The sequence below is a fragment of the Chiloscyllium plagiosum genome, unplaced genomic scaffold, assembly GCF_037043375.1.
Source record: "Chiloscyllium plagiosum isolate Xiang-an unplaced genomic scaffold, Cpla_swu_hap1 HiC_scaffold_1, whole genome shotgun sequence".
Lineage (NCBI taxonomy): Eukaryota > Metazoa > Chordata > Chondrichthyes > Orectolobiformes > Hemiscylliidae > Chiloscyllium > Chiloscyllium plagiosum.
This window is the reverse complement of record NW_028270139.1, coordinates 21,954,510-21,969,745: the sequence shown is the minus strand read 5'-3', so window position 1 is coordinate 21,969,745 and position 15,236 is coordinate 21,954,510. Positions and strand designations below refer to the sequence as shown.

Sequence of the window (15,236 nt, the reverse complement as noted above, 5' to 3'; positions counted from 1 at the left end):
AGCCAAGTCCAGTTTATTATGTACAGAAGATAACCATGCATTGCCTCATCAGGCAAAATTCATATCACAGAAAGAGAGAAGAAATGGATTTTTAACAGGAGACCTGAAAAACTCTCTCTTTCTCTCCCACTCTGTTTCCTGTCAGCCTTATGAAAGACAGTGCCTGATGATGACAAAGTAAATTAGAGAAACATCCATTCACTGAGAATTCAAAGATATTTACAAATTTCATTTCTGTTGTGGATACAAGACATCAATTAAACAACCGTAGCCTCAGGTTAAAGCTGAACACTTTCACGATTCTAAGGACATTTAACCTGCATATCCTTTTTGTTACATACTCTTCTAAACTTTCTATCTGTGTTTGTGCATATGTGTTTCATGTTCCATTTTATTATTTTTCTCAGGGTTAGTAAGTAATAATATTCCTCTTTCCTTCATTATAGAAGCCTCATATTTGGCTTGTTAATTTTTGAAGTAGTGAATTTTGTTTTAACTGGTGTGAAATATCCATGTAATGAAAAAAAATTGTTGCAGCCAATTGAGGAGGTTAAAAAGAGTGGAGCCAATTCACTCCTCCTCATCTGGTCACAATAAGTAATTTCCACTTTAATTGAATGTGTACTTGGGCTCTCTGGTGACATAGTGATAGAGTTCCTGCCCTTGCCTTGGGAGGCCTGGGGTCAAATTCTACTTGCTCCAGAGATGTGTCAGACATCTCTGACAGAGGTTGACAAGAAAAATAGGTTAAATTTTTTAAAAACTGAGTGGGTCTGGCAATCATAAAACTCTAGAAGCTCAACAATATCCAGGACAAAATAATCCAATTGATTAATATCAACTTAAATATTTACTTCCTCCACCATCAAAACTAGCAGTGTGGACCAGACACAAGACATACTGAAGCAACTCAGCAAGGCTCCTTTCACACCACCATTCAATTTTGCAACTTCTATTATTTAGAAGCACAAGTGTAGCAAAGAGACAGGCGCACTAACCTCCAACTTCCCCTCCAAGACACAAAACATCCTCACTTGGAGCTATTTGCTTTTTCTGTTGCTGGGTCAAAATCCTGGAACTCATTTCCTAACATCATTATGGGTATATTTGAAGCAGTTTTGGACAGCAATGATTCAAGAATATTGGTTTAGCCAGTGATTACCACATCACATGAAAGAATTTAAGTCACTTGTGCTACTGAGGCATTGAGAAAGGGAGCATGGTTTCCAGTCCTCTCCTATCTTCAACGTTTACTGAATTTATCTGGGAAGGCTCCCGGCCTTTGCTTGTAAAAACCTATTTTTGTCTAATCAGGAATGGAAATAGGAAGCTGAATCTTACTTTTTTTGCCTAAGTCTGAGTTGCATTGAGTTTCTTGGAAGCCAATTGGGGTTTTTATGCCTTACGTAATCAAACTCACTACATTAAGTGCCTACACACACACACACACCCACCGTGTCTTTCACATCCGATTTCTGTTGCATCTTACATATGCTGCACCCACAACAACTCATCACTCAGTCCAAAGATCAGCATCACTTGTGCCTGAGCCACCTGAACAAACATTGATAATCCAGTGTCAACCTTCACCCCCTACTGGCAAAGTAATGACACAGCAGCTGCAAAGCCATGCTGCTCACAGCACACAGCCAACATGACTGACACTCCCTTGCACATACAATCCCATTTTGTCAGCCTAGTGGACGTTGGTCTAACTTGCAATGAGTCACGTGCAGCTTATCTTTCATTTTGTGTGAAGAATATTTATTCTCAGTCTGCTGATGGATCTTATTGAGTATATAAACTCTCTACCTCACTTGTTGATTAGATTGCCGTCTTCATGGTTGTTGGTGCAGCTGACATTCTTTCATCCTCAGCCACGGTAATGAAATGTTGCGGCTCAACTAACATTATTTCTGGAAAAGGTACCGGTAATTCTGTTTGGGATGATATGGAATTGAAATGTTCCACTTGAACTGATGTCAACTTTTTGTCTGACATCAAATTCAAATCTGTTACAATTATTTGTCCTACAAATTATTTTTTTGTCTGAAAAACTTCAGTTAAAGATTTATCATTGCGCTTGAGTATGTTGTACTGGCAGTCTTATTAACAGTATTTGCTTCGGTTCACAAAATCTGCAGATGTTTGGCATCCGAAGGTTCCTCACTGATGATAGGAATGTATTGTCACAGATTTCTGACCTGCTAATGATTCTCTAGCAATTTGAATCAATTAGACCCTTAAACCGAGTCAAAGGAAAGAGAATTGGTTCCCTCCGCAAATATCAGCCACTATTTGTGATTTGTATGTAAACTGGCTTAATCTATGATTTCCTACACCATATGTTTGTTTTAAGATGATTAACCAGTTTTACAATTTCCCAATGCTAATTGCTAACAGAATTATCTGCGTGACCTTTTGGACTTGGTTTTTCATTTCAATCTGACTTTCTATACAGTGCATTCATAATTTTACTTTTTAGAAAGTGTCAACAAGCAGTTGAATAGTTTCAACATTTCCTTTAGCTTCTAACAATTCCTGATCAGTCCAAAATGAAAGTCAGAAAGTGAAAATCACAAGGCTGCTGGAAATGTGCCAGCATAATCTTCCAGTACAGTGAAGGGAGCCAAGGTCTTTGAACAAGATTAACTGGTGAATATCAGAGTTCCCAAGCATTAAGTGGAATTGGGAGTCAAAGTTTGGGGCTGACATACTTGGGGGATGGTGATGTAGCAGTAATATCACTGCAGTAAGTAATTTAGAGGCCCAGGCCAATATTCTGGGCATGCAAGTCTTTAATCGATATGCTTTAAAATGTTTTGCATGATTTTCCTTTATATTTACTAAACACACTTCTGTACCCAAATCTAATTGGAAAAGTGTACTTTTTGAAAGACATTTTCAGTCATTTAAAATCAGATTACCCACAGGCTGGAATCTTATAGGCATCTGAGCATTGTGGTCTCTGACGAAGCACGTGGCAGAATCAGACAGAAGTCAGCCGAGGCCCATCTTGATGTCAAGATCATCTCACTCCATCTTCTACGCTTTTCAGAAGCAGTGTAGTGGGATTGTGGCTAGGCAGAACAAATAACCAATGACAGGCATGGTTGATCATTAAACAGGTTATTGTTAGTGGAACAACTTGCCTCATTAATGTTCAGACTTCTACCTTACCTAACTTGCCAAATCCCCCTCGACATTGGGAACACTCTACAAGGAAGGCAGCTTGTTTACCTGGCCATTCAGCTTACCAGTTGCTCTGAATAACCTCCACGTTGAAGAACACACACAAACACCCCAGGGTAAGGTCCATAGGCACCAGCATGACATGTACAACCCCCGACAGCCCTCATGGAAGTTCTTTGGTTCACTTACTTCAGTGCTGCACTTGGGTGCAAACTATCATTATAAAATTGCTGCATGAACACTGCTCAGAGACATGTTCCCAGCTTGCAGACTGTATCAGGCTCTTCACTCACTCTAACTGTGCTCATTCAGTCTGAGCCTACCTTGATGTTCACAGTGTTTCTGCCTTACATTGATCTTGCCTTTTCTTTATGCATCTTGCACTCTCAGCCAGAGATGCCAGGCTCATATTAGTGCTAGTGCACTGCACTGTGTAGGAAAATCTACATCAGAGCAGTGGGAGCCTTTCGTGAAGAGAATAGTGAAAGTATAGCATGAACATTTTCCTGGAAAAGTGAAGTGAGTGGGACCAAAACTTCAAGAGAACTCTGAGTACTGAGGAATGTTTGGGCTTGGATCAGGGACATAAAGGGAAGCATAAAGGGGTCAGAACACATGAGTCCTCAAGTGGTACAGAAAGTGCAGGGGTTTACTTACAAAAGAAATTAGGAAAGTGAAGAGGGGACAGGAATGAACATTGGGGGGTAAAATCAAACAAAATCCAACAGCATTTCATATGTATATTAGGGGCAAGAGGATAACCAGGGAAAGAGTAGGGCCCATTAGGGACTGAAGTGGCAAACTATGGGTAGAGATAGAAGAATAGTAAGGTTTTAAAAGATTACTTTACAGAAGAATCATAGAAGCCTTACTGTGCAGAAAGGGGCCATTTGGTTCATCATGCCTGCACCGGCTCTTCATTACCTACTGCCATACTCCTGTTTTGTTCCCATACCCTTGCATATTATTTTTATTCAAATATTGATCCACTGCCCTCTTGAACACCTCAATTGAACCTGCCACCACCACACTTTCAGGCAGTGCATTTCAGACCCTAACAGCTCAGTCTGTGAAAAAGTTTCTCCTCACTTTTCCCTTGATTCTTTTGCAGAATGCCCTTTCATCCTTGTTCCTTTTACAAACAGGAACAATTTCTCCAAATCTATTCTATCCAGTTCTCTCATAATTTTAAAATCTTGTCTTAGTCTTCTTTTCTCCAAGGAGATCAGTCACAACTTCTTCAATCTATCCTAATAACTAAAGTTCTTCATTCCTCAAACCATTCTTGTAAACTACTTCTGTACTCTCTCCAATACAGTCACCTCCTTCCTATAATGTGCTGCCCAGAACAGAACATAGCTAAAGTCTAAAAAATGTCTTATACAAGTTCAACATCGCCTCCTTGCTCTTGTATTCTACGACCCTATTAATAAAGTATCACTACAGTCAGAACCTGGTACTATTTTAACCCAAGACCATTCCCCAAAGCTATGTTAGCCAAGGACCATTCCTCGGTACTATCTTAGCCCAAGACCATTCCCAACTACTACCAAAGCCCAAGACCATTCCCTGATACTATCATAGCTCAAGACCATTCCATAAGACCATAGTTATAAGGAGCAGAAGGAGGCCATTCAGCCTACCATTCAATGAGAATATAACGGATCTGATAATCATTCATTCTACTTTTTTGCCTTTTTGTGATAACTGCTGATTGCCTTACTGTTTAAAAATATATCCATCTCAGCCTTGAATATAATCTAACCTCGACATTCCTCTGTGAGAAAGAATTCCACTGATTCACTACACTAAGAAAAGAAATTTCTCCTCACTTGTCCTTAAAAAGGCTACTTCTTATTATGCTATCTGGTCCTAGACTCTCCCAAAAGGGGAAATAACATTTCCACATCTAATTTATCAGATCCTCTAAGAATCTTATGTATTTCAATAAGGTCACGACTCATTCTTCGAAATTCCAATGAGTATAGGCCCAAACTGTTCAACCTCTCATCACAAGATAGTCCCTTCATATCTAATATCAGCCCAGTGAACCTTCTCTGGACTCTCTCCAATGCCAGTATATCTTGCCTTAGAAAAGTGAGCCAAACTATTCACAATATTCCAGTTGTGATCTGACTAGTGTCTTCTATAGCTTTAACAAAACCTCCATGCTTTTATATTCCATTCACTTTGAGCTAAAGGTTAACATTCCATTTTCCTTCCCTATTTCCCACTGAATTTGTATACTAGATTTTGTGATTCGTGAACAATAACTCTAACATCCCACTGTATCTTTCTTCAGTCTTTCTTCATTTAGATAATATTCAACTCTATTTTTCCAGCCAAAATGCATAACCTCACATTTCTCCACATCATATTGCATTTGCCAAGTTTTTCCTCACTCAATTAACCTGTCTATGTCACTTTTTGTGACATCCTCACCAGTTGCCTTTCCACATATTTTTGTGTATGTGTAAACTTGGCTATAGTACATTCACTTTCTTCATTCAAGTCATCAATCTATGTTTTAAATCATTATGGCTCCAGCACTGATCCCATGGCATTTCCCATTTTGGGTTGCCATTCTGAAAATGCCCCCAATCCCAAATCTCAAGCATCCATTACTTACTCATTCCTCTCCATGCCAATATATTACCTTCAACACCATGGGCTTTTATTGATTAAGTAACCTAACATGTGGTACCTTATCAAACACCTTCTGAAGATCCAAAGATATCACATGCACTGCTTCCCTTTTATCTATCTTGCTTGCTGCCTCTTTGAAGAATTCCAGTAAATTTGTCAGGCATGATTTTCCCTTCATGTTGCAATGCTGACTTTGCCTAATCATATTAAGCATTTCTAGATGCTCTGCTATTACATTCTTCATAACAGACTCCAACATTTTCCCAATAAGAGACATTAAAATAACTGAGGTAAAAACAATGACTGCAGATGCTGGAAACCAGATTCTGGATTAGTGGTTCTGGAAGAGCACAGCAGTTCAAGCTCCTTGGATGTTGCCTGAACTGCTGTGCTCCTCCAGCACCACTAATCCAGAATTAAAATAATTGGTCTATTGTTACTTTTTTGTCTCCTTCATTTTTTAAATAAAAGTGTTTCTTTGGCAATTTTTCAGTCCTCTGGAATTTTTCCAAGATCTAAGGATTCTTGGAAGGTTACTAACACTACCTCTACTATCTCTGTAGCTATTTTCCTTAATATCCTAGGATGTATCCCATCAGGTTCAGGAGACTTATCTGCCACATTATCTTCCCTAGCACTTTTTCTCTAGAGACAGTTATTGTATTTATTTCTTTTCCTCATTTTTGCTTCTTGATTATAGAGTCATAGAGATGTACAGACCCTTGGTCCAACCTGTCCATGCCGACCAGACATCCCAACCCAATCTAGTCCCACCTGCCAGCACCCAGCCAATATCCCTCCAAACCCTTCCTATTCATATACCCATCCAAATGCCTCTTAAATGTTGCAATTGTACCAGCCTCCACGACATCCTCTGGCAGCTCATTCCATACACGTACCACCCTCTGTGTGAAAAAGTTATCGCTTAGGTCTCTTTTATATCTTTCTGCTCTCAACTTAAACCTATGCCCTCAAATTCTGGACTCCCCGACCCCAGGGAAAAGACTGTCTATTTATCCTATCCATGCCCCTCATAATTTTGTAAACCTTTATAAGGTCACCCCTCGGCCTCCAACGCTCCAGGGAAAACAACCCCAGCCTGTTCAGCCTCTCCCTATAGGTCAATTCCTTCAACCCCGGCAACATCCTTGTAAATATTTTCTGAACCCTTTCAAGTTTCACAACATCTTTTCGATAGGAAGGAGACAGAATTGCATGCAATAATCCAACAGTGGTCTAACCAATGTCCTGTACAGCTGCAACATGACTTCCCAACTCCTGTACTCAATACTCCGACCAATAAAGGAAAGCCTTCTTCACTATCCTTTCTACCTGTGATTCCACTTTCAATGAGCTATAAACCTGCACTCCAACGTCTCTTTGTTCAGCAACACTCCCTCGGACTTTACCATTAAGTGTATAAGTCCTGCTAAGATTTGCTTTCCCAAAATACAGCACCTCGCATTTATCTGAATTAAACTCCATCTGCCACTCCTCAGCCCATTGCCCATCTGGTCCAGATCCTGTTATAATCTGAGGTAACCCTCTTCGCTGTCCACTACACCTCCAATTTTGGTGTCATCTGCAAACTTACTAACTGTACCTCTTGTGCTCTCATCCAAATCATTTATGTAAATGACAAAAGATAGAGGATCCTTGTGGCACTCCACTGGTCACAGGCCTCCAGTCTGAAAAATAACCCTCCACCACCACCCTTTGTCTTCTACCTTTGAGCCAGTTCTGTATCCAAATGGCTAGTTCTCCCTATATTCCATGAGATCCAAGCTTGCATGGATGTTCCCCATGGGGAACCTTGTCGAATGCCTTACTGAAGTCCATATAGGTCACATCTACTGCTCTGCCCTCATCAATCTTCTTTGTTACTTCTTCAAAAAACTCTATCAAGTTTGTGAGACATGATTTCCCACGTACAAAGCCATGTTGACTATCCCAAATCAGTCCTTGCCTTTCCAAATACATGTACATATCCTGTCCCTCTGGATTCCCTCCAACAACTTGCCCACCACTGAGGTCAGGCTCACCAGTCTATAGTCCCCTGACTTGTCTTTACCGCCCTTATTAAACAGTGGCACCATGTTTGCCAACCTCCAGTCTTCCGGCACCTCACCTGTGACTATCGATGATACAAATATCTCAGCAAAAGGCCCAGCAATCTCTTCTCTAGCTTCCCACAGAGTCCTCAGGTACACCTGATCAGGTCCTGGGGAGTTATCCACCTTTAACCGTTTCAAGATTATTTAGTAATTTGGGAATACTATTTGTATCTTCTACTTTAAAGCATAATGTAAAGCATTTATTCAACTCCTCTGCCATTTCCTGGTTCCCCATGATTATTTTCCCAGTCTCAAAGGCCCAAGTTCACTTTTCTCTCTTTCTTTTTATATATCTAAAGAAACCCTTGCAGTCTATTTTGATATTTCCTGCAAGTTTAGCCTAAAAGTTTATTTTTTTCCTTTTTTTTGGTTGTCTTTTTTTCAGGTTTTCAAACCTCTCCAATTATACCACTTTCAATTTGATGCTTCTTTGGTTTATAATAATTGACATATCTCCTTCCTGAATCTTTCTTCCTCACTGGAATTTTTCTCATGTGGCATCACTGGCTGGGCCAACATTTATTATCCATCCCTAAATACCCAGAGAGCAGTTAAGAGTCAACCATATTGGGCCTAGAGTCACATGTGTACCAGCCCAGGTAAGAATGGCAGTTTCCCTCCCTTAATGAATTAGGTGTTTTTTTCCTGATAATCAACAATGGTCTCATGGCCATCATTAGACTTAATTCCAGATCTTTATTGAATTCAAATTCCACCATCTGCTATGGGGGGGATTCAAACCCAAGTCCCCAGAACAATACTTGGCCCTTTGGATTAAACCCGAAATGTCGATTCTCCTGCTCCTTGGATGCTGCCTGACCTGCTGTGCTTTTCCAGCAGCACATTTATCACCTTTGGATTTTCAGTCCAGTGATAATACCACAATGCCATCACCTCCCTGAGCTTATCTTTACTATGGGCAATGAACTACTTTCTTACAGATCTGCAATTGAACCTCCACCATCTTTGCTGCTAAACACCTTTCCCAGTTCACTTCAACCAACACTGCTCTCATTCCTTTGTAATTAAGCTTTGCTCAGTTGTTTCTGACCTGAGTTCTTTCCTCTCAAAAAAATCTAAAAACTGCGGATGTCAGAAATCAGAACCACAAACAGAAATTATTGTAAAACTTCAGCAGGTCTGGCAGCGTCTGTGGAGAGAAAGCAGAGTTAATGTTTCAGGTCAAGTAACTCTTCCTCAGCACTCTTTAGAACTGGTATTAGAAACCAAGATTATTTCCCTGTACCTTTTAGGCCCAGTTAATTCCCTCAATCCTATTTTAGAGAAAGTGCGGACTACAGATTAGATTAGATTAGATTACTTACAGTGTGAAAACAGGCCCTTCGGCCCAGATGCTGGAGAGCAGAGTCAAAAAGTGTTGCGCTGGAAAAGCACAGCAGGTCAGGAAGCATCCGAGGAGCAGGAGAGTGGTTATTTCGGGCATAAGCCCTTCATTCATCCTATTTTAGCCGTAGATCATGCCCAGTACTATTGTAGCTCAAGACTATTCTCCTGTATTATCTGATCCAAAGACCATTCTCAGATACTATCATCATCCAATACCCATTCCCATGTACAGTCTTAACCCAATACCATTCCCTAGAAATATTTTAAACAAGGCCATTCCCCAGATCTATCATAGCCGATTATCATTTGTCAGTCCTAATAAATTGGACTATTCTTATATCCTATCTCACTACTGGCAAATTTAGTATAGGACGAGGGTGAAAAAAGTTTCTCCTTTGACAGTCAGAATCCTGACCCACCAATGTTGCTTCCTCCCCACTATGCTTTGTAGATCTCTTTCCCTTAGCCCTGTGAAATCTCAGGGCGCTGCCTCCAATTGTCACATCCTGCTATGCATTATCACTTTATCACTTTAAACATAGTAATGGATGAAAATTAAATGCAGACACAAAAGAAAATCTGTTGAATAATGGAAGTAACTTTGGAATTCAATCCTCAAAGGAAAATTCCAACCATGAAAATGAAATTTGATGGAATCAGTGATTGGTTTTACTGGATGGAGAATCTTGGAGGAAATGTTCAATGCTTCTACATGATCTACAACCATGTCTGAATCTCTATGACTGGAATGCTGAAGATGAAAATTTACTCCACATCAATTTCATTCATTGAAGCTTTAATGAAGCTTTAATTCAGGAAATGAGCTGATTTAATCACTTCATCAAAGATACAATCTGTTCTTTCATATAAATGAAACCAGCAGCTCTGACTGCGATAGGATGCATCACTTAGATAAAGACATAACAGTTCAGTTTGAGATCTATATAGAGAAAACAAATTCTGAGTCCAAAATTACCATTGATGAAATCCTTGTGAATGTCACATGCCTCTTCTTCAGCTCAATACTTTGATTTTTAAAACAGCCAGCAGCTTGGAGAGTGGATTTGATGCTTCAGGTTGACTGCTGATCATCATCCAGATTTTATAGAAAAAGCTGCTGTGAACTTTTACTTTCAGTGAAGAAAGCTAACTAATTTCTGATTCCCAGTGGTAAGTCAGTTTGACCACAGTAAGTATTTGGTTCTTCTCCTCAAAGTTATATTAATCTGGGTATTTGAGTAAGGGTTCAAAAAGCAGACTCAAGAATACCTGGTTTTTAAGTTAAAAATCACACAACACCAGGTTGTAGTCCAACACGTTTATTTGGAAGTTCTAGCTTTCAGAGTGCTGCTCCTTCATCAGGTAACTAGTGGGGCAGGATCATAAGACCCAGAATTTATAGCAAAAGATCACAGTGTCATGCAATTAAAACAATATATTTGAAGAAACTTAGTTTGGACCTCATGATCAGCAATCTAGGTTTGTTATTATTGTCTTAATTGCATGACACTGATTTTTTGCTATAAGTTTTGCTATAAGTCTCATGATCCAGCCCCACTAGTTACCTGATGAAGGAGCAGCGCTCCGAAAGCTAGTGCTTCCAAACAAACCTGTTGGACTATTAACCTGGTGTTGTGTGATTTTTAACTTTGTCCACCCTAGTCCAACACATCATGGTTTTTAAGTAATGTTTATCAAGTTTATTTTCCTTGAATTTAGCTTGAGTGTCTGTTTTGCTCCTTTTGTTATTCTGTCCTTCCACCCCTTGCAGAGCTTCATTATTTTTAAACCAGCTTTTATTTGAGTTAGAAAATTGGAAGATTTTACTTAGGATCTGAACATCTTTGATAAAGTGCAATACAGAGGGACTGCTGGATCATCAGAGTTGATTGGTATTCAATAATATGCTAAACACTTGCTTGTTCAGTGAAAAGTAAAAGCATTTTTTTATTTACTTGTGGGCTGTTGCATTTGTTCATAAGACACCTTTGTAATTCTGGAGCTGTAAAATACTTTGGGACACCGTGGGATGTGAAAGGTATACATGGATAATTGTTCTTCTTTTCAGACTAGTTACACAAAATTAATCTTAACATGGAATGGTCTGGTACTTTTTTTTGGTCCAAGTTTTCCACCTTTGCATTGATGCCTATCTTCAGTCTTATGTCAGCTTCCCTGTTACTGAAACCTTCAGATATGCCTGCATCGAGTCCCACCTTTGTTACTCAAATATTCACCTTGCTTGTCACCCTCATCCACTATCCACAAATTCCAAATTTGTCAAAATCTCTGTGGTTCTGGCTTCAGTGATGCTCTACTGTGCTGGAGGAGATTGCTTATCCACATCAACCTGACCTGCAGTATGTTTTCAGCATGAGATGCTTCCAGTTTAAAATTCTCATCTTCATCTTTGGAGCTTTTAGTTGTCCCATCTAATTCTTCCTTTCTTGGCATCTAATATCTTGGGACGTTCTATGTTGTTGTCATAGTTTTGTTACACAGATGTACATTTTGGATGCAAGCTGTTGTGACCATGAATACATTTGCATGAATACTAGTAGATTTTATTCAGTATTTTAATACGCACAAAGTTTTACATTTCTTTGCAATATTTGGAATATACAAATACATTCTGGACATTAATACACAATAAAAAATTTATCATTCAATTTTACAAATCTGATACTACACTCCTTGAATATTTATATCAGATGTCACACAACGTCGGGTTATAGTACAACAGGCTTACTTCAAATCCAAAGCTTTTGGAATACTGCTCCTTCGTCAGATGGAGGAGCCAGTCCAACACTGGCACTTCCACATCATGAATGTTTTTGAATTGCTAAGCCACTTAACCATCCACCTCTTTAACCCAGTTAAAGCAGTTGAGTGTGGAAACAAATGGGTTCCCTGAGAATTGTTGACTACTTGAAAAGGAACAGGGAGGAATTGTTTAATCAAATTTCAGGGAAGATTCGTATCTGTGAACAGAACTCCAGGCTATTATGGGTGGGAAATTTGTATCGTATTCTGTGTGCACATTTTAGCTCTGTAAATTTGCACTAGGGGAAGTCACTTAACCAGCTGAGTACAAAGACCACTGGAGGTAACACCAGTTAGAGTTCAATCATTCTTCCCTTGTTCCTCAAATGCTTATATCTCTTCCTTTTTTAAAATATATCTGTACTATTTGGGTCAACAGCTCCCTGTAATTGTGAGTTGCACATTGTGATGATTTGCAACAAGAATCTAATCTGCTTTGAACCAGACTTGAAGAGGCTAAGATCCAATGCTACATGTAAATTGACTGTACAGCTGCACGCTCTAATTGGATTACAGAGGGATATGCTGAGACTCTTGAAATACATGAGAGAGGTGTGAGAATTCAAGCTTGGGAGAGAGATGGCAGACAGAAGGAAGAACTTCAATGAAGTTCAATGTAACTGACTTCTTTGCTTTGTTGTATCTTTTGATTCTGCAAAGTTAACCTACAATTGTTTTGAGTTTTTAACTAAATAAACAAAATAACCTGACTATTAATAGCCAGTGGTTAGACTTCTAAGCAGCAGGTTTTGAGAGGTGGTAGAGTCAGAATCATTAGTTGACATTTAAGCAACTGCTGGACAAGCACATGGATGGCAGTAAATTGAGGGGTCTGTAGGTTAGGTTGATCTTAGATTAAGATAAATACTCAACACAATATCATGGAGTCTGTATTGTGCTGAAGATAAAAAGCTTTTTAAAAAAAGTTAAAATTAAACAGAAGGGCAAAATTAGCAATTTTGTTTGCTGATCATATCATGGACATGCCTGGTGATTATGACATATTCTTGGTTTGCCTTGAATGAACAAGTTTCTTCTAAATTTATTTTAGGATTTCTAGTTGACTATCTCAGATAGCCTCGAGTTCTGCTACCGCTCAAGGGCAAACACTCTCTCTATATTGCCTCTACTAAAATTTATTAGAATTTTATATACCTTTTTTATTAGTTCATACTTTGTCAAGAGAAAAGTGACCACCTTGTTAATTTTTCCCTGCTATGTGTATGTTCATGTTTCTCTCTACCTTTGGAAATCCTTAAGTGATGAGAATTGTTTTTGGGGCCAGAAAGGCTGCAGTGTATCCTTTGCCTCTGGATAATATTTTATACCACTGATTTCCAATGGCCCAGCAGGATCAGCTCCTTCTACTTCCCAGGCAACACTCTCCAGCCCACAGGGGCTGACTATTCCCCTGCCTCTTATTACTACGGAGTTGGAGATGTAGTGACGGTCAATTCACAAGATGAATGCAGATTTTTGCTTGGATGTCAGAGTGAATTTACAAATGTTATGCTTCATGTGGAAGTGAACATAACTGTGTCAATCTACACTTTAATTTTCAGTAAATGTTACTCATTGTGCATAGCTGGTCAGGTGATCCCTAACAAGGAGGCCTACTACCTAAACTAATTCAGACCACGTACCAAACTCCAAGGAAATTCTGAAGATAAATCATAGTGAACTTGAAAAGTTAACACTTCTGTCCACAGATGTTGCCACACTTGTTGAGCTTGTCTGGCATTTGCTGCTTTTAAGTTGCATTTTCATAGTGATTTGGGCTTGGTTCCTAAGTGAATCAGTGCTTAGTTCTGTTGCAGTTGTTTAATGATTGATAGCCCTGTTTTGACCTGCTGAAAGTGAACAGATGACCTTTTATAGTTTATCCCTCAGGGTAGTGACTTGCTTAGTAACCAGGTGGTGTTGATATATAATCTTTAGGATGTTTAGTGACATCTTGTTTTCAGCAGTTTGAAGAGGTGATTGGACTGTGCAACCTGATCGTTGAAGTTTGTCCATGAATGTATGCTCAGCTTTTCATTATTCACTATTTTTCTTGTTATCTTTAAAATTTTCTGTTATATTGACGCTTTGTTTTGGGGATGCCAAGCACCAAGGTAGTGTTCCAGTCAGGGTCCTAGAACTCTGGCTGTTCAATTCAACAGCTGGAGGGGTGAAATTCAACAAGATTTAGTCTGTTTATGTCCTCTAACGAGGGCTTGCTTAATGCACAGATTTGGGAGGGGGAGCATTTAACTAGCCAGTGGGGAGGGATGGGGGCTCAGTATTCAGCACATTGTGGTGGGTCAGGTTAACTCTGTGTATGGGTCAAATCTTCAAGTCAGGGAGTGGGTCAGGTTAACTCTCTCAATGTAAGGGTTAAATCTTCAGCAGGTCAGGATGTGGGTCAGTTTAACCATGTACGATTAAATCTTCAGGTTGGGGTTTGGTCAGGGTAACTTCTCAGTAGACAGGTTAAATCTTCAGCATGTTGGGGTGTGGATCAGGTTAATCCTCAGTGGTACTTATCTCTTCAGAGTGATGGTCTTGGGAGGAGGTGGGGTGGTTCAGTGATCATATGGGCAAACCTTTAATGCCTGCTGATGTGACTTTAACTCGATGGGGGCAGAGTTTTATCGGGAACTTCCTCTTCAGAATTGGTATAAGTTAATGTCTTGCCCCTCTGTGTGAGTTTGGCAAAGGGTGACATTGAATCAGATGAGAGGGTGAAGTAACCTTCCCATCTTCACCCCGATTACTGCGAGAGAGCCTGTGGCTGGCCTTCATTCTGGAATTAACCCGAGGTGCCTAGTGTCTTAACCATCCTGGGATTATGGTCGAGAGTGTGGTGCTGGAAAAGCACAGCAGGTCAGTCAGCATCCAAGGAGCAAGAAAATCAGTCAGGAATTCACTTTCTCACTTTTGCCCATTCTGGGGTAATAACAAGCAAACTTTTTGTAGACTTGCTTGCAGGCTCCCAGGTGGCTTGCACATTTAAGAACCCCAACAAGGGACCCAACATCAGGAAGGAGGGTGACTGCAGATAGCTACTCCTCTGAAATTTCTGCTAGTGCCCCTTCCTCCAACCCACCTGCCAGCACCCCCTGTGCCTTGGGA

At 39.8% G+C, this 15,236-nt stretch overlaps 1 protein-coding gene across 7 annotated transcripts in view; it reads left to right on the top strand.

Moving 5' to 3' along the window:
* Positions 1 to 1,723: 1,723 nt before the first annotated feature.
* slc2a9l2 (solute carrier family 2 member 9, like 2) overlaps positions 1,724 to 15,236 on the top strand; it is a 388,528-nt gene continuing 375,015 nt past the window's right edge. For 2 of the 7 annotated variants that reach the window (XR_006312847.2, XM_043698133.2), the window contains exon 1: positions 1,755 to 1,925. Coding sequence is in view for 3 of the 7 variants with exons in the window: in XM_043698133.2 (XP_043554068.2) it covers positions 1,841 to 1,925 (85 nt within the window). In the remaining 4 variants the exon portion in view is untranslated. Of the gene's footprint in view, positions 1,926 to 14,018; positions 14,143 to 15,236 lie in introns of those variants that run through there. The other 5 variants (XM_043698097.2, XR_006312845.2, XM_043698141.2 and 2 more) reach the window with 5 other exon arrangements.